We start from the raw sequence: 23,172 nt of genomic DNA, 5'->3' as shown, positions 1-23,172 counted from the left end.
GGAGAAAATGTAAGGGGAGCATAGGGCCCCTGATGAATGAAATGGGATAGCTGATAACTGAACAAAACCAAATCCTAAACAAATACTTTGCATTGGTATTCCACCAATCCAAGTGTGTTAGCCTGCTTGATAGGATACAGGATGATCAAGGTGGAGGTGATGATCACCCTCCCATAGTTGGTGAAGATCTTGTGGGGGAACACCTAGAGAAGCTAAATATCTACAAATCAGTAGGACCGGATGAACTACATGTGAGCGTGCTAAAAGAACTGGCTGACATTATTACGCGACCTATGGCAAAGTTATTTGAAGACTCATGGCACTTGGGAGAGGTCCCAGAAGACTGGAAGAGGGCCAATGTGGATGGTGCCTGTCTTCATGAAAGGGAGGAAGAAGGACCCCAGGAATTACAGGCCAATCAGTTTGACCTCAATCCCTGGTAAAATCCTGGAAAAAATTATCAAAGAATCCATTATTGATAGGCTAACAAAAGGCAGCATTCAAAAGGACAGCCAACATGACTTCATCGCAGGCAGGTCATGGCTGACCTGCCTCATCTCCTTCTACGGTTGGGTAGCTCACCACTTTGATAGAGGAAATGAGGTTGGTGTCATATACTTAGACATCAAAAAGGCCTTCAACCTAGTCTTCCACAACGTCCTCATGGTAAAATTGAGAAAATGAGGCCTCAACTACTTTATGGTTCGGTGGCAAAGTAACTGGCTCCAAGGTAGGACCCAGAGTATTGATAGATGGAACTGAGTCAACATGGAAGAAGGTGACCAGTGGCATCCCTCAGGGTTCAGTACTCAGACCAGTGCTTTTCAACACGTTCATCAATGATTTGGGTTTGGGTATTAAAAGTGAACTGGCAAAGTTCGCGGGTGACACCAAATTTATGGGGAAACATGATAACACTCGAAGACAGGCTGGCAACACAGGCTGACATGGATAGGCTTGCAAGGTAGGTGAATCTCAACCTGATGTCATTTAATACAGAGTAATATAAAGTGCTCCATCTGGGGAGAAATAATCTGCAACACACTTACAAGCTCGGCAGTGCTATGCTTGCCGGCACCACAACTGAACGAGACCTCGGTGTTGTGACAGATCACAGAATAAACATGAGCCACCAATGCAATACTATAGCTGGCAGAGAAAATCAAACACTGGCATGCATCTATCGAGGCATCTCGAGCAAGACTAAGGATGTCATCCTCCTGCTGTACTCGGCCTTGGTGAGGACGCAGCTGGAGTGCTGCATCCAGTTCTGGGTGTTGCACTTTAGGAAGGATGTGGAGAAGCTTGAGAGAGTCCAAAGGAGGGCCCCACACATGATTACAGGTCTAGAGAGCAGACCATATGAGGAGAGGCTGAAAGACTTGGGACTGTCCAGCCTGGAGAAGAGAAGACTCAGAGGGGACTTGGTGTCAGCCTTTAAGTATATTAGGGGTGTACATCAGGGCCTGGAGAAGCATCTGTTCACAAAGGTACCCCAGGAGAGGACAAGAAACAATGGGCACAAACTGACTGAAGACTGCTTCAGATTGGACGTACGGAAAAACTTTATAAGTTGAGTGCCAAGGGTCTGGAATCCCAGAGGTGGTAGTCGCCCACCCTGGTGATCGTCAAAAAGTGTCTTGACACCCACCTTGCTGGGGTTATCTGACCCCAGCAGTCTTTCCTGCTCAAGTGTAGGGGAGCTGAACCCAATGATCTTTCCAGCTCCTAACATCTATGAAAATCTATGAATCTATGAAAATTGCCATTACCTTTGATAGGAGCTTTGTATAAGGACTATGTCAGGCCTGCACTATTTGACTTCTGGTTACTTGTCACATGAATATGAAGTACCTTATTTTCAACAGTACCTCCTTCTGTTACAGCACTGCAGTTAGAAGCCACTACTGAAATTTTGACCCTAACTTTAAATGCCTCATTTTTTTCTCTTAAAGTGTAGTTCTTAGTAAGAAAAATTGTATAACCTCAATGTCAGGATGAGGTAACTGACCACACTCTGCAGGAAACCCCACCCTTGCCTCAAAGCCAGATATAAAAGCATTGAACAGATTGCTCTCAGGTGTCCTTTCAGTGTATTTTTTTCTCAACCCAGCCTGGTCTCCAGTTCCTGCCTTTCCTCTGTCTCCTTGGTCCTGACCTAACCTTGGCTCCAGTTTCTGACCAGACTTGTGGAGATGTTGCTCTTGATTTTTGGATGGCATTCTGGACTTTGATTTTAGCTCAGTCCTTTGTTGCCCGCTCTGCTTCCAACATGACTGTGACTGTTTATGCCTTGGTTGAGACATTTTGCCCTCAGCATCTTGAAATCAGAACTGAGATGTCTGAAGTTAGGAGTCCAGACACAGAAATACCTGCTTTCTCTGATCATTTTTGAAAATTGAGACTTATTCTGTGGTCTTTCAGTTCTTTTAAATGAAAATGAAAAATACAGAAAAAATTAAAACAAGACTTTGCTAGATTTCCCAGGCATTTCTGTTTCTCAGTGATGGGGCAATGCATAGAGACCTCAACCATGCCTTGCATCAAGAGGTTCTGAATGAAGACTTGGGCCTTGACATTTTCCTTAGTGGATGATGTCTCAACTCCTTACTGAAATGCCTTTCCTTTGTAAATTTGTTGCCATACATCTTTCACTTTACTCAAGTGTGTCATTGTCACTTACCTGGATGGATGATATGGCACTTGTGATTGCTGCTAATCAAAAACTATGAACTGCCAGCAGGTCCCTCTTCTTGCCTCCTCACTAGAAGTCAGAAGCTGGCTCCCCTTATTGGGCTTTGGCTTTATTAACAAAGGGATTAACAATAACAAAATTAGCTCAGAACTGCCTGTCTGAGGGCTGTTAACTTTCATAAGATGGCTCTACATACACACTTCTTTTGTGTCTGATATGGTAATAAGCCAAGTGCCTCGCTGGGTCTTGCAAATAGATTACAAGTGGGATTTTCAAAGGAGTTAGTAGGAACAGCTTCATAATGATGAAAGCTTTTGAATATCCCACCCCACCTTTTCCAGCAGAGGTATATCAGTATTTCAGATTTTCTTCTAAAATACTTTAGTAAATGTGTATTATTTTAACAAGGACAGATTGAACTGATTTTGATGATAATAGTCATATTTCCAGGCCTTGTGGTAGATAATATTGTATGATTCCTGAGGGAAATGGCTCCTAAAATGATACTTTCCTTTTAAATTGTGGTTTATGCCTGAGCCATTTATAGCTGCTCTTCCTTTTCCCACTGAACTGTGGCTTCTATGGTGTTTGAGATATCTTTTGGGAAAAGGAAGCTGCTTCCTGATTCCTTAAATTTTGCTGGTGCAAACATGTTTAAAGGACTTACTCTCACCCACCCTGGTCTGCCTTCTGCTTTGTTCCAAAATAGGTTTCCAGATGCAAACACCTTCTTGACCAGATTTGTCAGGAGGGGGAAGCATGTGTTCCATGCAGCAGTGAAGAAGCAAGGCCAACTGCACTTCTGTCTAACTGATAGTTTTAGTGCTTTTGAAGCAGTTGACTATGGGAAAGTGTAATTTATAATCTTCACAGTACACCTGTGAAGTAGGCACATTTTGCATTCCCAGGTACTGCCTTTTATGGGGCGTGCAAAAATGGCTGTGCTCATAACAGTGGCTTATTGTCTGCTGCAGCTGGCATTGCGACAGCCAGCACTGCCCTGGGCATCAAACAGCTGCCCAGGGCACGGAACTGTCCTGGACATGCCTCTGCTGGTAGCATTCTACCTTGGCAACCCCGAGTTCAGCAGGGACTGTGAAACCTGTGGGAGAAGAGGGTGAATTAGCTGGAGCTGAGCCCTGTCTTGCTAGAATGCTACCGGTACCTGAGCTAGCTAGTTTAAGTAAGCTCAGGTATCTCGGCAACTAGTTGCTTCTGTGACCACAATGACGCTTTACACCTGGTTGCGGTTTTAGCTTCGTATTAGTATATCTAGATCCTTGTATAGGCATCTATTTCATTATTCAAGGATGAATTAAAGATGCTGAGCACCACCAAGGAACATTAAATTGGTACTATTTAAGTTGATCTCAGGACCTCTGAAACTCAAGGAGTATGCACTTAATTTTTCCAGTATTTGGCTTCTGTTCCTCTTTGGGGACACACTCAGGAAGTGCTGGAGTACTTGCATCGTTAGCAAACTTAGCCAAGAAGTTTTATAATCTGATGGGTGATTTATTTTTGTGGCCATTTGTGACATGCTTGGCTCTGACCATTTTGTGTTTCTGTTCTATTATTAGGAATGGTTGTAGTATTTTTTCCTCTCTTTTTCATTCAGAACAGAATGATATGTCTTTTGCTGGTACATGCTGCTTTTACACACAGGCACTGTTTCACCAGAGTGGGCAAGAACACGTGGATTAGTCATATGCTTGAGGTCTACAATTTTAATACTACTTGGCTAATTGGGGCTGGCCAATCTTCCTTTCTTTTTCTCTATCACAAATGATAGAAGACTTCTGAATTAACCATCTTGACTAAACATGAATGCTGTGGGCCAAATTTCACCTTACTCCGAAGCGTATAGTAATTGCGATAGTTGTGTTCTGCTTACATTTTTACATCTTGCTCATTACTGAGTGCCTAACGGCAACATAAGGAACTAGTTTTGTGTTCTGAACTCTCTGCACTTTTATTTGTTCCATTTTTCTCTCCAAATAGTGACTGGAAAATGCTTGTGTTTAGTGCTTGTATGTATGAGAAGTGAAATCATAAGAGAGTTTTAAAATATAGAAAAATGTGGAACATCATAATTCTTACTTATGCTGAGGGAGGAGCTGGAAGTTCAGTGTACAGAGACAGTGTGTTCTCTTCTGGGAAACTGAACAAATGTCTTCAGATACTTTTGTTGGACACAGAAGATTAGGTTTCATTTTAGAATTGATAATAGAGACTTAGATAAATGCTGGAGACATGTATCTTTTTTGTCCTTACTTGTTTCTATCTCTGTACTTTGAAACATACCCAACAGCATAAATCATGTGGCTTTAGGCTGAAGAAAAGTTAATGTTGAGGGATTGGCTTTATAAAGAATGTAACCCTGGGCACGACACTACCCATGCCTTCACCTGAATAGCGGGATCCTGGGGTACTCGGTAGTCAGTGGCCCTGCCCAGCTCCCTGGGTAGATGCTGCAGGGTTCCCGAGTGGAGAGCCTCCCCTTACAATCAACCTCGCAGACCATTATAAAACTATTTACAGTATTTAATTATTTACAAGGTAATGTATAACCGATGCACTAGAACAAATGCAATAGAACTGATGCAAATAGAACTAATGTTACAAGCTTAAGGGTTAATGCTTCTTGGCTACACTTTACACTAGGAGAAGGTATACAAATTACCCACAATAAATAAGGAACCAATACATAAATACATTGATACTCCAGCTAATAAAACATCAAGAACTTATTTACACAGTCTATAACTTGTACAGTGTGTACTGAGGACCCTGTGTGCACAGCCCCTGACTGGGTGTCTCAGGGAGCAGGACTGCGTCTGTGCCCCTGAACAGGATCTGTGGGCGGTCCCTGGTATTGGTGTTCCTCGCCCGAGCTCCAGGGGTCTCCGTGCAGCAGGCAGTGGCTCCTCCCCTGCAGTCCCTGCAAGAGAGCTGATTCCTGCCCAGACCCAGTGGCAATGTGTAGGGGGTGCATTTGCACCCTCTGAGAGTGCTGGTGCACCCCCTGACCAGCTGTGCTTGCTTCTTAGGTGAGGGGCGGGGGGGCAGGCAGGAGCACCAGTGCCCCCCCTGAAAACACTGGCTTATTGTTGCAGCTGCTCCCAGAAGCAGCCGCAGTCACTCCCGGAAGCGGCTGCAGTGATTGGCTGTTGCAGGATCCCCTCCTCCCCGGTCAGTGGGGCTGGTCGCAGGGGGGCATGTGACCCCCCTAAGGCAGCACCAGTCGCCCATGCCCAGACCCCTTCCCTGGCTCAGCAGGGAGCAGTGTTTGGGCTGCTGGTGGTAACAGCTTCCCCTGCCCAGCACAGCCTCACAGCACCCAACAAATGCAGCCCACCCCTGGGCCCTGCCTGCCCCAGGGCTTCTGGTGGCTGGAGCAGTCCCTGCCCCTCTAGCCCAGGGCTCCCTCCAGCACCTGAGCTTGCCCCTCCCCGGGGCCTTCTCACTCACAGGGGAAAAACCAGGGCAGTCTCCAGCCTCTTCCCCTGGCTCTGCATCCCCTCCCCTGCTGTGCTCACCCGGCCACACAGGGGCTTGCAGGAGGGTCTTCCCAGGCTCAGAGTCGCCTCACAGGCAGCTCCTCTTTTGTCCTGCCCCACAGGGCTCAGAAGGAAAGGGAAGGAGAATGGACATACTGTAACACGCTCTGTGCAGCCTCTCGCTGCTACTTCTGCAGGGTTGACAGGGGCTTCTTAGGGGAGATGGCATGAGGAGATCCTTTCCCTGGTTTCCAGCCTGTCTCTTCCCCCTCTCTCTTTTGTTCTCCTCCCCCTGGGAAAACTTCTCCCCTCTTTTAATCAAGCCTCTCAGCCAATCCCAGGCCAGGGCTCTTCCCAGGCTTTTGCTAGCATCTCTCATTCAAACCTTGCTGGGATTACTTCACCCCTCCCACTTTCAAGAGAGCTGCCTCCAAAACAGCTTCACTCACCCTCAGGGCAAACAGTGTCCTTACTGGGGCAAACTCTGTCTCTTTGCACTCTGTTCCTCTGCAGGGCAGCCCTTCCTATTCCTTCAGGTGGGTCCATTTTTAATGCTGCTACAATAAGACCCAAGTATTCCTCTGGCTGGAGAAAAGGCAAAGGGGGCAGAAACACTTAGCTCAAAATCTGTGCAAGATTTGGGAGTTTTCAATGGAGTCCTTTCTTCCACATGTTGTCAGAAATTTGTTGTTAGCTGGTTCATTGTATTGTATTGGCTCGGGATTTGTAGGACACAACCCTAATTCCAGGAATTATAATGGCCCTCCCTGGGTGGAGGAAGTCTTCCTCAACTGCCCTCAGTGCTGTCAGGACAGCCAGTTCAGTTTCTGTGTTGGCATGAGGCTTTTCCTCCATCCCTCACAACTGCCTGCGGGCTGCGACCCTCACTCACCACCACTGATAAAAGTCATAAAGCACAAAGGAAGCATTAACGGAGATCTAATCAGCACTGACTCCATTTAATAACCAGTGCTGTCAGTTCCTTTTGGCTCCTTCTCCCCTTCAACATGCATTGCTTGCTCTACTGTGTCATTGTATGCTATATGTATGTCACACACAACATGCACAAAATAAACAACCTGATTGCTGGAAGTGTAGAGCGTCCACTGAAGTTCAGTAGTAAGTCAAAGATCAATAGTGATTGTTTTAGGCAAATGTGCCTACTTTCCCAGGTGTACTGTGAAGATTAATAAATTATTTAAAATTTTCACCAATTTGTCATGAGTGCATGCTTTGGGAAGAGAACATAATGGAACGTTAGCATTTGAGAACAGGCATGGTGGTCAGGTATGCCTTGATAAAAGAGAGGAGCTTGTGACTGAAGGTGGCAACAGTTTGGTTCCTTTCCCTGTGGTGCAGGCCCATGCTAAAAATTGTATAACTGCAAATAAGATATAGGGAATTAATGTTCACTTTAAACAAGGCAGTGTTTTAAATGGCTTTGCCAAATTATAGGTAATCTGCACCTCCCTAGAACATGGCCCATGGGCTTCAATAATGGGAGTTTTCTTTTTAAAGCAATAGAATCTGGTATTAAGCAGGCTGCCTCTCTATCACTCCATTTCCAAAGGGAATGATGGCATTTAATAGTGCAGCAGCATGACATGATATGAAAGTCACACTGTCCATCACAATAGCCCTTGTTTCCAACAGGCCACAATAGATTAAATTTCAGTTTTTCTTGATTATAATCGCATTATTTACTACCCCAAGAGTTATTGACATTCCTGTTCAGTCAGTGCCTGTTCAATTGGTGCTGGAATGATTGGTATGATGCCTTCTCCACAGGTGATTTTTTTGCAAAGCCAAATGATCAAAGTATTTAAACAATCATCCTAACAATCAGCCTAACAGCTTTCTTCTATTTTTCCATTTTAGTTTCATTGTGAAAGGCAGATTGATCAGAACTTGCTTTTCTTTTAAAGATTTAATAGTGTTACAGAAATACTCTGAGAATGCTTTAAGGGGTATATCTTGCTAATCGGACTATACAGATGTTAGGGTCGGAAGGGACCTCAATAGATCATCAAGTCCGACCCCCTGCATAAGCAGGAAAGAATGCTGGGTCTAAATGACCCCAGCTAGATACTCGTCTAACCTCCTCTTGAAGACCCCCAGGGTAGGGGAGAGCACCACCTCCCTTGGGAGCCCGTTCCAGACCTTGGCCACTCGAACTGTGAAGAAGTTCTTCCTAATGTCCAGTCTAAATCTGCTCTCTGCTAGCTTGTGGCCATTGTTTCTTGTAACCCCCGGGGGCACCTTGGTGAATAAATCCTCACCAATTCCCTTCTGTGCCCCTGTGATGAACTTATAGGCAGCCACAAGGTCACCTCTCAACCTTCTCTTGCGGAGGCTGAAAAGGTCCAGTTTCTCTAGTCTCTCCTCGTAGGGCTTGGTCTGCAGGCCCTTGACCATACGAGTTGCCCTTCGCTGTACCCTCTCCAGGTTATCCGCATCCTTCTTGAAGTGTGGCGCCCAGAATTGCACGCAGTACTCCAACTGCGGTCTGACCAGCGCCCGATAGAGGGGAAGTATCACCTCCCTGGACCTATTTGTCATGCATCTGCTGATGCACGATAAAGTGCCATTGGCTTTTCTGATGGCTTCGTCACACTGCCGGCTCATGTTCAACTTGGAGTCCACTAGGACTCCAAGATCCCTTTCCACCTCCGTGCCACCCAGCAGGTCATTCCCTAGGCTGTAGGTGTGCTGGACATTTTTCCTCCCTAGGTGCAGCACTTTGCATTTCTCCTTGTTGAACTGCATCCTGTTGTTTTCTGCCCACTTGTCCAGCCTATCCAGGTCTGCCTGCAGCTGTTCCCTGCCCTCCGGCGTGTCCACTTCTCCCCATAGCTTTGTGTCATCTGCAAACTTGGACAGAGTACATTTCACTCCCACGTCCAAGTCGCTGATGAAGACATTAAAGAGTATCGGTCCAAGGACCGAACCCTGCGGGACCCCACTGCCCACACCCTTCCAGGTCGAGACCGACCCATCTACCACGACTCTTTGGGTGCGACCCTCTAGCCAATTTGCCACCCACTGGACTGTGCAGTCATCCACATCACAGCCTCTTAATTTGTTCACCAGTATGGGGTGGGATACCGTATCGAAGGCCTTCCTGAAGTCCAGGTATACGACATCCACCCCTCCTCCTGTGTCCAGGCGTTTCGTAACCTGGTCATAGAAAGAGACTAGGTTGGTCAGGCACGATCTGCCCGCCACAAACCCATGCTGGTTTCCCCTCAGCATAATTTGTCCTGCAGGGCTCTCACAAATGTGAGCCTTGATAATTTTTTCAAATACTTTACCAAGGATGGAGGTGAGACTGACCGGCCTATAGTTGCCCGGGTCCTCCTTCCTCCCCTTTTTGAAAATGGGGACCACGTTAGCCCTTTTCCAGTCCTCCGGGACTTGGCCCGTGCGCCACGAGCATTCGAATATTCCCTCCAGTGGCTCTGCAATGACGTCGGCCAGTGCCTTCAGCACCCTGGGATGGAGCCCATCCGGGCCTGCCGACTTAAAGGCATCCAGTTCTTCCAAGTGACTCTGCACCACCTCAGGATCTACGCATGGAAGTCTGGCGCCTTGCTGCTGCCTCTCTACAACCCCAGTGAGAGACTTGTCGTGCCCCTCGCTTAGGAACACTGAGGCAAAGAACTCGTTGAGGAGTTCAGCCTTGTCCCCTCTATCTGTCACCAATTGCTTCTGCCCATTTAGCAGGGGTCCTATTCCTCCCTGGGCCTTCCTTTTACTCCCTATGTATCTAAAAAACAATTTCTTGTTGTCCTTTACTTGGGTTGCCATCCTCAGCTCCATGGTAGCTTTGGCCCGCCTAACTGCCTCCCTACAAGCACGAGCAGAGGAGGTATATTCATCTTTAGTGATCTCACCCTGTTTCCACTTTTTATGTGCTCCCCTTTTGGCCCTTAGGCTGCCCTGGATTTCTCTGGTCAGCCATGGAAGCCTCCTGGCCCCTTTCCCTCTTTTGCCTCGCTCGGGGATTGTCTTGCTTTGTGCCCAAAGGATCGTTTCCTTTAGGCACAGCCACCCTTCTTGGGCACCCATCCCATCAAAACTCCTACTCTGCAGTGCTTCCTTGACTAATCGCCTGAGTGCAATGAGATCAGCTTTCCTAAAGTCTAGCACTTTCACCCTACTAGTTACCTTACCCACTCGCCGTCTTATGTTGAATTCTATCATAAGGTGATCACTGTCTCCCAGATAGCTACCGATTTGGAGGTCCCCTATCATGTCATCTCCCGTTGCCAATACCAGATCCAGTATGGCATTCCCCCTAGTGGGACCATACACCTTCTGTGTCAGGTGGAGGTCCTGTACACAAGTTAGAAACCTGCGTGAGCGATGGGACCTTGCTGTCTGCGTCTCCCAGCAGATGTCCGGGTATATATATATATATATATATTTCTTCTTTGTTTCTTACCATAATCTTAAATTTTTAGTCCCAACAGATCATAGTATGTGATTGAAGTAAACTTCTGACCAGGCCTATTTTGTGTTCTCAGTCTTTGTGGTGCAGGGGACACCAAGCCTCTCCTCTGGAAGACTCATTGCTTCCTTAGTCCAGTTGTATACCATCAAGCTGATCCACCTCTTCAACTCGGCTCAGTCCACCTGGCTCCCATCCAAAGCCTCAGCGGACCTGCTGGGCTCTCTATTTTGTTTTCGTGCCTCTTGGCTGAAGTGAAAGCTGCCCTCCTTGCAGATGTGCTTGACCACAAGACCACGTCTACCCATGACAAGATGTATCTGTTGGCAGCTCGCTAGACAGACCCCCTCTATTGCTGTTTCTTTGACTGTGGACAGCAATAGTAGTGGTGGGCCCAGCACTATGCTCTCTTTCCCTGTGGCCAATGAGAACAGTGATGGGATCTGCCTTGAGATTCTGGGAAGGCGCTGTACATGTGGACAGTCAAACTGCTTCATGCCTATGTCTTCACTCCCTGCCCTGACACTACTTGGAGTCTGCACTTAGTGGCAGTAACACCAGAGTAAGCTGGCTAGCTTGTTACACCCTATTCAAGCTATCCAGTGCCAAGAGAACTGGTGATCTTCAGTGGTAGCTGTTGCATGGGGGTCTGGCCACGGGCACTCTTGTCCACCACTTAGACCCAGTTGTGTTGGCAGACTGATGTTTCTGTGAGGAGGAGGTGGAGGAGACGCCCATGTCTTCCATGCCTGCCTACACAGCTGCCAGCTGCAGCTGCTCTTTGCTGGTCTTAACACCCTTTTGACACACTGGGCTTGTACAGTCTCAGAGAACTCCATTTTCTCTATTCTGTACTGAGTGGCCAAGGGGAACGTGATCTGCCTGGTTCGTTTCCTGCTGGGCCAGGCCAAGATGATGACTCTGAAAAGTCGCACTTACTGGCTCGCAGGGGGCCAGCTCCAATGATGCCTTCCAGTTCCTGGTCTGTTTGTGAGTCCCATTTGATTTTAGACACTTCACCTTGCGGCAAGGCCTGCTGGTCCTACATGGGTAATCCTCATAAGGGGCATGGAGAAGTGGGCTTTAATCTCTGGAGACAGTGTTTTTTGATTCTTTGTTTTTTGCTAACAAGTAATTCATGCTCAGCCCCTGGGAGGGCCACATACCTTTGCCCTTTCACCATTTGTTTTTAATTTTTGTATAACAAAGGTTTTCAAAGTCAGTCTTCTTCTCTGTTTGTGGTACTCTGGTACCACTGTGGTACTCCACATAGTGGCTCTTCTCGTTAAAATTATTTCACAGGACACTGGGAAAGAAAGGCCAGAATTTTCTTGATTGAACTCCATGCAATAGGTTGCAATAGGTTGCTGCTTTTCACATTATTATGGTACTTTTGGGAATAACAATTTAAAATTTTCTAGAGAAACGGTCCTATTTAAATAGGGACCACAAGGTATCTCAGACAGTAAATTAGGGGAGCCATGGAAAACAATCATATATGGGTAGTAATTCTATCCAAATGCAAATATAGACATCATTGTTAAATATGGGGAGTACATAGAAGAAGTTTGGAACACCTAGTAGATTTGTCATTATCATATCCTTTCCAGAGTTTCTTGTACCTGTGCAAGAGTCAGTGTATTGTTTGTAATTCCTGTCTGACACTTTAGTAATAGAAACAACCCCAGTTACTCTGGAATTCAGAGAAATTCAGGCTCTAATTTAATAAAGTGCTTTACTCAATTGAATCTTACAAGTGCATGCTTTAAGTCGGGGTGGCCAACCTGCCATACACATACCACAAGTGGCACAGGTAGCCTCTCTGTGTGCTACGTGACAGACTGGGGAGGGAGCAAGTAGCATAGTGGCAGAAAGTAGAGAGCAGAACAGAAGATCAGGCAAGGAGCAGAATCTCATTCTGTCACAGCCTCTGCCCTTCCTTGACATTCTGTCCTTTATGCCAGGAGGCAAAGAGTCTGGTATATGAGACATAGGATAGCTGGCTGACCTGGTACAGAAAGTGGCAAAGCAGCCCTTGTGTAGATAGAGATTCTCTTTACACAGGCTGCGTTCTCCAGTGACTGTCTCTGGTTGCCTAAAATTTGCTTTGTGCCACAAGCAGAAAAGAATTGTCAAAATAAGTCTAATCTGTGGTATTCCTGTAAATCAAATGCATTTTGTTTTCTGTGTACTGTACCTCTACATTTCTAAACATGCTAAATATTGCATGCAGAGTTCACAAGCCATTTTGTTCTCAGAGTTCAGTCTAGATTCAGATAAGAGATGTTTTGCACCCTGTCATGGTGGTTTCACTTCTGTTTGTTCTTTCAATTTCAAGCAAGTAGTCAGAGTGACCAGTATTCTGTTGGCTCCTTGTGTATGGGGAAAAAATGTGATTTTTGAGACATTTAGACCCAGACTTAGCTCTGGATTGCAATCTGTGTCATCTCCTTTTCATGCTCATATTTATATTTTCAGTAAGATACCAGAAGTTCTTGAAATATTTCAGCTTAGTTTAGGTTGGGATCTAGTGAAGCACTTGGGTACATTATTAATCCTTCATTTGGTGCAGGGTTCACTCAGGCTGACTAAGTCCTGCCGCTGCTTCAATTTCCCCTCTCACTTAATTGTAATCAGATTCGTATTCTAGTTACTCAGTAAACCTCCCCTTGTAGGAGACTGCCTCACAAAGTTCAAAGCACAGATATTCCATCTAGCCTCCTGCCACCATCAAGGTGCAGAGTTTCCAATCCTGTCCCTATTTAGCTTTTCTATCTAACTCCTATCAGGTGTTCCTTCAGACTTTTGCCTAGGAGCTCTAGAGCTTCCTAACCTAGTTAGAAGACTATGTAGACATCTCAACTGGCCTTTCCTCATATTTTCACAGATATACGTCTGTGACTGGCGAGTGAGGACACCTTAAATAAACAGAAGCAATATATACTAAATGTTTTTTTTTGTATCTTAGCAGATGTAATTATAAACTTATAGTAAATTGTATGGAAAATGTATGTATCTAATTTAGTACTCAATACTGATGAGACTGCTTTTTATCTATGTCCACAAATCTAAAGATAATACTTTCCATGATGGACTAGATCCACATATTAGCAATGCATGTTTTTCAGAAAGTTCATACACAGTATTGTGGTTCAGAATTAGTCATTTAAAAATAAGCAAGGTAAGTTTTGCTCAGTTTTAGTATTGCCATTTATGGTTTTGGTGTGGAATATTAACTAGATATAGGCTTGAATCAAAATCCTCCCAATTTTGTGGCCCGTTTCTAGTATTAAAATCTTTGCTTTTCTTGCAGTATTCAGGGAAAAGTATTTAAGAAAGTAATTTGCCTTCTTTTCAGGTAGATCTTAAAATTTCCTATTTTAATAAGAGGATCTGAATTCTTCCTATTGCAAACTGCATGCATCTCTGCACTTTACCTTTTAATTTATACCTAGTAGAAGTGCACATGATTGACTTTGGAGTTACAGCAGGGATGAATCTGGCCCACTGAATGTTTTTATCATGGCACTATAGCACTTCCTTGAAGGGTTTTTATTAAAAAAAAATGAAGACCTATTCAGACAGTCTTTTCATCTGGATTTTGTACTATATGGAAGTGATTATACAGAAGAAGATTGGTCTGTTTTGTATACTGTACTTGAACCCTTTTAGCTTGACATGCCATTTGTTGTAAAATTATTACATATATTGATGTTCTTTTATATTTTCAGATGTTGCAGAACATATTAATTCATTTGAAACATGGTGATTTCTGTAAATAGCTTTATCCAGCTAACACTGCTAGGACTGTTAGAATAATGGTTTCTTTGGTCAACTTGGAAACAATTTGTGAAAAGACTACAATTACTAAACTTGATGCTTTGCTGTTGAACACTTTAAAGGAGCTTTTAGGTTAAAGAGTTTGGTCAGAATTAGGTCATTCATTTTGTAGAGGATTTTCCATGTTTTGTTCCCTGCATTTTTTTGTAATTTACACCCAACTGTGTCTGTGTTGTGTCCACGTTTTCATCTTTCAGTTTAGGAAGATGCTCCAAGGAGCAGTGTGGAGACACTACCTTATACCCTAAAAAGGTAGTGAGGGTGCAGATGAGAGAACAGACCAGGGTGGTTTCTAGTGATCCTAGAAGGCTATGTAAAATCTTAAGTAACTGTCTGATACTGAAATTAATTTAACTATGAAAACAGAGATTAGAGTATTACTCCTATATTTAAGACTATAATCTCTGCATATTTGCCTTATGAAATATCTCTCCCTATCCAACTTCTTCATTGGCTTTTTGTAGATCACTAAGGAAAATATTTGATGGAAAAATATTTGCTGGCATGGGTGAATCCAGGATTTAGTAAAGGGGTGTGCAGGAGAAGTAACAAATGTTGCAGGGGTAGCTGCACTCCCAACTCCCAAATCCCTTTTACCCCTTGGTGGGAAGACCACACTAGAAGCAACAGCTAGGGACTTTTTTGAAGTCCTGGAATCAAGTAAGAAGCTTCTTCCCCCCACCTCCCTTTTTGGCTCCCTCTCCCTTCCCCTTTGTGCTCAGTGCTATGTCCCTTCTCCCCTTTCCCCGCCTCCTGTCCCATCCCCTGTTGCCTCTGTACCCAGCTGATCTGGAGTGGGGATCTCCAAAGAGAGAGAAATGGGGGAGCTACAATAAAAGCTGTGTTATCCAGCACTTTACCATCTGGAATGCTTTATTAACCGACATCTGTCATAGACAGCATCTGCTGTTTACAATAGTGGATTGACGCAACAAAAGCAAAACTGGAAGTCTCACTGTGGCACTTCCAGTTTCACCGAGTCCCACTTCTTCCTTGAAGACCATGGCCCGGGGCAAAGCAGCCTGAATGGCCTAGCAGCAGCGGGTGGGAAGTCAGGGTGCTTGTGCTTGGTGCAGGTGTGGCTCTGGCCAGCACTGTGTGGGAGGATAGAGTGGAACCTGCCTTATCCCTGCAGCTCTGCTCCCTGAACCTGAGCCTGCAGCGAGGGAAGCTCTGCGCTGGAGCCAGCTGCTTCCCCCGCTGCCCGATGTCCAGGTCCTTCACTCTGTCAGGAGTGGAGGGAGCCCCACCCCGTGCTTCCCCACAGAATCCAGCCTGGGGCTTCCCTGTGCGAGTCCGGAGCTGCAGTTATGGCACAGAGCCCCTGCAATAAGAGACAGCCAGCGCTGCGCTGGGGGCAAGGAGTGCAGCCTGCCCAGCCGCTTCTATCCCCATGGCTCTGCATTCACAGAGGGGAAGCCCCATGCTGGACTCTGTGGGGAAGCAGGGGGCGGGGTCCCTCCACTCCTGGCAGTATGTGGGAGCCGCACAGCAGGTAGCTGGGGAAGCAGCTGGATCCAGTGTAGGGCTTCCCTCACTGCAGGCTCATGCTCAGGGAGCAGAGCTGCAGGAATAAGGCAGGCTCTGCTGTCTCCCCCTGTGCAGTGCTGGCCAGAGCTGCACCTGTGCCGGGCACGAGCACCCTGACCTCCCTATCTGCTGCTGGTTCCAGGCAGCAGGGGCTGCATGCTATGGGGGGAGTGCGTGGCGGTCCCTACACCCCTCATTCTCCCTTATACCCCACATACTCGCAACCTGCCCAGCTGAGCTCCATGCTTCTGCTGCCCCTCTTGGGGGAGGAGAAGGGGGAAGAGTTCCCTCCAGCATGGAACAGAGCCTCCCCCTTCCCTGGGGGGGGAGAAGTGGGGGCAAGAGTCCCCCTCTGGGGGCAGGCAGCCTCACAGAGCCCCCCTCCCCACCCCACCGCAGTGGGGGAGGAGGAAGGAGAAGAGCCCCCCCCCAGCACCGAACAGGGCCCCCCTCTCAGCCCTCTGGCAGTGGGGAAGAGGGAGGAGGGGGATAGAGTTCCACTCTGGGGCTGGGCAGCCCCATGTGCCCAGATTGCTCCGGGCTGTCAGGGAGCTGCTGGGTCAAGCCTGCCGGGGCCTGGCCAGACCCCCCCACCCCTCAGCTCAGCTTCCCTGTGGAAGGGAGGACTGCTTTAGTGCCCTTAGGCTTCTGGCTTGAGCCACTGTAGGCATGTGCCGAATGTCTATCCACTTGCAAAATGGTTCACTCTCTAACCTGCAAAGACTGAATCAATTCAGGCTCAGGCTTTTTGAATGTCTGTCCCTAGCCCAACTGTCAGGGGACTAAATCCCAATTTTTGTGGAATTTGGTGCAAAGTATCTTCATTTCATTTTATGTTCTTCAAATGTGATTGTGATGGATACCCCAGATACATTTAATATAGGTGGAGAACACATCTAGAAGTTTGCCTGTCATCTAGATAAATCCTGTTCACAGTATGATTGAATAAGCTGTAAAGATGTTCCATCCAGCACTAAATTTAAAAGCCTTCATCAGGTTTCTGAATGCTCATGTTCGCTTCTCGGGTTTCAAGCCATGGTTCAGAAAGAAGGTCTAATCACCTCTTTCAGTAGACCAGCCATCCACATTTCAGAAAGTTCCTCATGTTCTACCGCACAGCTCTCTCTCATTACTGCATAGAGAGAGTGTATACAGAATTTGCTGCACTGCATCTTTTTTTTTTTGATCTTGTTCATTTCTATTGTTTGTCTATTGAAGTTTTGCTGTGCAGGCAGATGGTTGGTTCCTGCTTGCAGTGCATCTGCTTCTCAATCAGGGGGTGGAGCTAGCAGCTCAGATGTTATGATCATGATTTTAACGGCACAATATGTGTGTATGTATGCCATTGCACTTCTGCATGTATAGAATGCATTCCTTGAAGTAAATAATGAAAAACTTCTATGCACATGCAGAGATGTAATGGCACACATAAAGTTGATGGATGATGTACATCATATGAAAATATCTATAAGCAAAATGGTATAGACTGTGCAATCAATTTTGAAGAATAAATTGTTATTCAAAGAAAAGAGGATATTTCTGCTTAAAACTGCATGATAGACCCTAAGTTGTCATTCCCTCAGCATAATCAGTCCTCAGTCTTCTTCATTTATAATTTTAAAGTAATCTGTTCATTCTATGAGCTATCTTTCTTAACATTACACTGTATAATTTGTTTTCTTTGGCAGCAGTTAACTTTTTTTACAAGTATTTTTTACATTAAATTAAAGCACTTGGATCTCAATCCCCAGATCTTATTTTTGAAAAAAATGGGACAGTTTTTCTCTGATAAGCTTGAGATCACAAGACCCACAAACAGGCTTAAAGCTAAACATGTGCTTAAGTGCTTTGCTGGATGTGGATTAATCTCCACTGAAGATGAGACTAATTTACTTAAAAATGTCTTGTTTACAACCCATAATGAACCATTTTTATCAAGAGCACCACACAAACAGAGCATTTAGGAAAAAAAAGTGTGAATGAAGCAACAGTGTTGTTAATTGAAATTGTAGTGTAAAGTGTGTGTATGTGAACCTAGTGTTTAGAATTACCCAGGTCTGAGCTGGAAGTGCGGGAGGCCTGAAACTCACCTTCACCCTTCCCATCACGATTTACAACAGAGATGCCATAGCCAGATAGGGGCTGTAGACACACTTTACATTTGTAGTATTCTAAATACTCTCGAAGCATTACCAAAAATGAGCATCCGTATGTTCAAACCATCTGAAGCTCCACAAAATGGCAGATCTGCCACAAAAAGCATTCCTCTTTCAAACAGGAGCTCCTCTGTAACACTACATTTTGTAGCACTACGTGTAATATGTGGATAGTATCTGTCTTTTGGCCCCCCCAACATTCTGCAGTACTCCACATTTTCTCTCCCCATCCCAAGGGAGAAGGAGGGAGAGCTGCTGGCTCCCTGATAGCCTGTCCCGTATAGGGAGCTGTCATAGAGCACTACTGAAATACTGCTGGCAGCACCACTGCCATGGAGCACTAGCACCAGCAAGAACTGGTGCCCCAGGGAGGTGGCAGTGGAAACAGCTACCTCTGCCATCACTGTCAAGAGCACCAGTGGTGGCAGTGGGAACAGGTGTTGCTGCCATTGCCACCACAAGAGCACTGGCAACAGCCGGTGTACCCACATTAGCAGCAGCAGCAAAGAGGGCCGCCTCCATGGGGGGGCAGTCTCAGCTGCTACTGCTGCCATGGGGCCAGTAATAGAGATGGCTGCATCCAGATGATGCCAACACTGAATGTGGCAGCATCAACTACAGGCAGCTTCTTTGCCACTGCCACCTCCTCCCTTGAAATCTGTTAAACACAGTCACTGCCTGCAGAGGTGGTGGGGGAAGCTAGGAGAGCAGGGGACAGGGCAAGCTGTCAGTGACAGGCTTCCCTGAGGGCAGGGGGTGTAAAAGATTATCCCACTATCCCCCACTTGGTTGGAGAGTGCACCTTTGCAGTGACTGTGTAGTGCTGCAACCTTGGGACTGTGTACATGTGCGCATCCCCATACCACTTTTTATAGTGCTGCAAAGTGCTGAGCCAGTTCATAGCACTAGCACTATTAATGAACATGTGCCCATAGCCCAGATTTATCAGTGTTGTATGCACAGAAAATTCACTTTGCTGCTTCTCTGTATAGGGCATTCCAGAACCACACTTGTGCAGGCCTTGGGGAAATGATTTCATAGAAGCTATGTTGGGCTGATCTTGCATTTGGATCACTTGCTCTTCACTGCTGTCTGCTTTTTCATTTTAAGATGAGTATTTTTATTCCTAACATACCTGTGGCTTTAAGTACAGGATAATTGCAGTGCCACCATCTAGTGGATCCCTTGTGGAACTGGCTGTTTATAGACACACCTTTACTTATGCATATATTGCTCTATTTTAAACCTCTTGGAATGAAACCTGAATAATCAGTGTGACCATTTTCTGTCTAACTCAGCCTAGAATTTATAAAGACCTACGAAGTGCAAGCGGTACATTCCTTTATCATTTTTCATGAATTCTATATTATTTAGTTTTTAGTTCAGTTTGTGTCCTGTTGAGTTTTATTTTTGGATGGGATGCTGCCTTTAACCCTATTATCTAAATCTTAATCTCTCTCTCATGTTTGACAGAAGGGTTGAAACTGATAGCTGTAATTACCTTTATCCCAAACTCCTTTACTTTTTCTGTGGCATTTGTCCTTTCCCTTGCTTTATCAGTCTTCTGACACTGAAACTTGGTTGATATTAGCTTAATGACAAGGGGCCAGATTCTGCTCCTCAGTTCACCCATGCAAACTCATTGAGGCATATGAAAAAATGTCATTAAGGGAGCTTTAAAAAAAATCACCTGGCCAAACAATCAGAATAGACATTTCTGGCTTATTCCTGTATTCACTCCAGTCACTGTATAACAGAAGTTCTGTCAGCTTTTCAGAAGAGGTGAGTCATTGCCACTTTTATTTGGGATTAACAGCAAAATCTCCAGATAATTCCATTAAGTCAAAAGCTCAAATGTAAGCAAGAACTGACAGCATCCTGTAAAGCAAAAGTAATAAGAGGACACAGGGGATAGTATACTTAAATGAAATGCACATTATTATTAGTTTTTGGAATGTCTCTCTAATATAGATGATCAAGGACATAATTGGCAATATATTTAACTGCCAGCATAGTCTCTTCACAGGTTGCCTCTATCTGAGATTCAGGGAGCAGAAAGCCGTATCTGCCTGCATCACGGAGCTCAAATGTGAAAGAATACTTGATGCCTTCATTGTAAGCCCAGTCATCAGAGCCCCCAGCAGCTGGATCTGTATTTGAAGTGGGAGGGGAAAAAACTTAGCTAGAGAAGGAGCAACAAAGCATTGCTAGCCAGCAGAGAATCTAACACATGTCTATCAAATCATGCAGGTGTAAATGTGAGGAGGACAGATAAAAAGTTTTAAGATACAATGCACCATTTGTGTACATCCTGATCCCAGAATCATTTCTAAAAATGATCTCCATAGATCAGTAAAAAAGGGCCTGGACAATTTTTGCCTTTATTATTTAGGGGAGGGAAAAAATATTAGTTTTTGTCTTGTTTGGCTTCCATTTCAGACAGGTGCTACATTTCAGACAAGATAATGCCATGGAGAATGAAGAACCAAAATGTTTCGCTCTTCTAAAGTTGTGAACCTCACTGCACCAATTCTGCCTTACAGTACTGCAGGTGGCCTAACACTTTTAGGTTCAGGAAGTGTTAGGTTCCAGAAAGGAGACCAGAGGAAGGACAGGCTTTATTTTATCCTATGACTGTCACAGAATAACAGAAAATAACATGCCATTGACCATGGTTGAAGGCAACTTCAGGCTAAAAAGAGCTTGTGATACTATAGTCATGTATATTTGTAGACTCTGGAAATCTAGAAAATCTGAAGCCCACAATTATCATGTTTTAATCTCAGATGGGATAATGCTATGGAGAATGAAGAACCAACTTTGGAATTTCTAAAATAGCCCCACCCCCTTTGTGTCTGGATAGTACATATGTGCTCAGTGAATCTTGTTGTGAGCCCACGGGCATTAGTTTGCACACATTTGTGGAACCAGGAAGGTTGTAGATGCATTTTTATACATTGAGTGTAATTGGACTCCTCGTGAAGAAAAATACTGCTCTGTGAGTGAAGATATTGAAGTCTAGCTCATCATGATACACAGTTTTCTTGCAATGACCATACAAGTAATTCTTACTACAATCAATTATGTACAATTAGGCTTATACTTACAGATTGTAGTGGCTCCCGGACCATAGATATATTTTGTCCTATACAATGTAGCCAGCTCTTTAACTGCAGCACCAGCAAGGGCATCCTGTCAGGAATGAGAAATGATTTTTAGGTATTTAATAGCTTTTACTCAGAAATCCAAGTTAATTCATTAGCTGGTAGCGGGGGTGGGCTTTGAGAAGCTTAAAATGATTTTACCTGTTGCATATCTTTGAGACTCATTAGTAATACTCATAAGGTTATTGTCTAGCAATCTACAAATGTCTACTGTGTGTTTCTTCAGCATAAACATAGCCTATCAATAAATAGCCCTAATTTTGAACTTTATATGGAGCCAGGAAACAAAGGGGACACCAAGATCGAGGGATTACTACAACTTGTATCTGTGAGTGGAAATAAAGAATGTGAAGAAATATTAGAGTGAGGCTTTGGTCTGGTAGACATATTTGTTGTGGTAGCTATGTAGATTCAAGGCTTTATTTTTCTTCTTCTTGCACAGGTATTAATTCTGAACAATACTAGTTTAGTCACTGGAGGTGCACAGTAAAACTGGTGTAAGAGAAATCAGAAATGGGTCTTGTCAATTCCAGATCCTACCAGTGTGACTCACAGGAGGCCATAAATTATCCTTCACTTCCATTCTTTTCATTGAAAGGTCCCTGTGCAAATTGGGACTCATTCAACTCTCACTGATTTCAATGCGAGTTGGATCAAGTCCATCCACAGTAAAATACTGTCCGGGGTGTTTGCATTAAGAAAAATTATAGCCTTTCTTTTGGAAAGTGTGGCTTTTCCATTTCTTCATAGAGCATGTTGGTAATAAAATATGGAAAATATTACTAACAGATGACAAATATTTGCTTGTATTTTATTAGTTGAAAGCAGATGTTTAACACGAGAATAAGCAATGGATTGCATGTATGCCCCCTATAGTTCACAGTTAAATGACATGGTACTCCCAAGAATTTTTCAAATCTTCTGTTTCTCTCTTGTTACACTATAGATTACCCCTCCAAAGAAGAGATACTTTAAATAAGTCTGTGACTTCCATTTAGTTTCTGCACATCTTTATAAACTGTTCCAAAAACAAAAACACAACTCTCCATACTCACGTTAAAACAGTAGGTTTTTCTGTTGTAAGCTAGTAACTTCTGACTATGCCAGTGAGAGGCTTCAGCTGTAAAATGTACACTGAGAAGTAGATTTTGAGCACCCCAGAAATCTGGCCTTTTGGTTTGCTGCATTCCGTGGAGGCCATTAACAGAAGGTAGATTTAGGTCTGAGAGCAGGTTTCAAATGCTCCCCAAAGACTGATAGTGCTTGATTGCTGAGTTTTGATTTTGGCCTCTGTCTTTTCTAAGTATAGGTAATTGTAAGAGTGCTGTTTTGATGTACAGTGCCCCTCTGTACACACGCAGGTAAAGGCAAAATGGGAGCTAATACACGATTGAAAGCGTGGGGCTTGCAGCAGTAGCAGTGTTCTGGTGCTAACCCCCCGGTGAGCCTTGTAAAGTGTGGTGCTCACTGTGGGGCCAGCAGGGAGAATGCTGCCACCACTGTGAACCCCACACCTCCTGACGCACACAGCACGGGCAGCACTCTCCCCACTGCCAGCCCTGCACCTCATGAGGGTCACTGGAGTAGCTGCATTCTCCTCCCTGGCCCTGCTGTGAGCCCCACAGCCAATGCTGCTGCCCCTACTGTGAGGCTTTTCAGGTGTAGGGCTCTCTGTAGGGGCAGTGCCGGGAATGCTGTCACCTCTGTGAGCCTTGTCAGCTACGGGTCTTGCAGATAAATCAGGAAAATTGAGGCACAACAGTGTGGATTTCTTTCTGAGGGGTTTATTTTCTTTTTGTAGATCCTGTTGAACAACTGGTTGTGCTAGTTAGAGGAT

The 23,172-nt window shown here is 44.9% G+C and overlaps 1 protein-coding gene across 2 annotated transcripts in view; it reads right to left on the bottom strand.

Moving 5' to 3' along the window:
* Positions 1-19,950: 19,950 nt before the first annotated feature.
* LOC102570215 (carboxypeptidase B) overlaps positions 19,951-23,172 on the bottom strand; it is a 28,452-nt gene continuing 25,230 nt past the window's right edge. For both annotated transcript variants that reach the window (XM_006258046.3, XM_059731018.1), the window contains 2 exons: positions 21,279-21,363; positions 19,951-20,321 (listed from right to left, as the gene is read on the bottom strand). In XM_006258046.3, coding sequence (XP_006258108.1) covers positions 20,134-20,321; positions 21,279-21,363 — 273 coding nt within the window. In that variant the 3' untranslated portion in view covers positions 19,951-20,133. The remainder of the gene's footprint in view (positions 20,322-21,278; positions 21,364-23,172) is intronic.

Source organism: Alligator mississippiensis, chromosome 7, assembly GCF_030867095.1.
Source record: "Alligator mississippiensis isolate rAllMis1 chromosome 7, rAllMis1, whole genome shotgun sequence".
NCBI classification, from domain to species: Eukaryota; Metazoa; Chordata; order Crocodylia; family Alligatoridae; genus Alligator; species Alligator mississippiensis.
The sequence above is the reverse complement of the archived record's forward strand: the minus strand, read 5'-3'. Positions and strand labels throughout refer to the sequence as shown.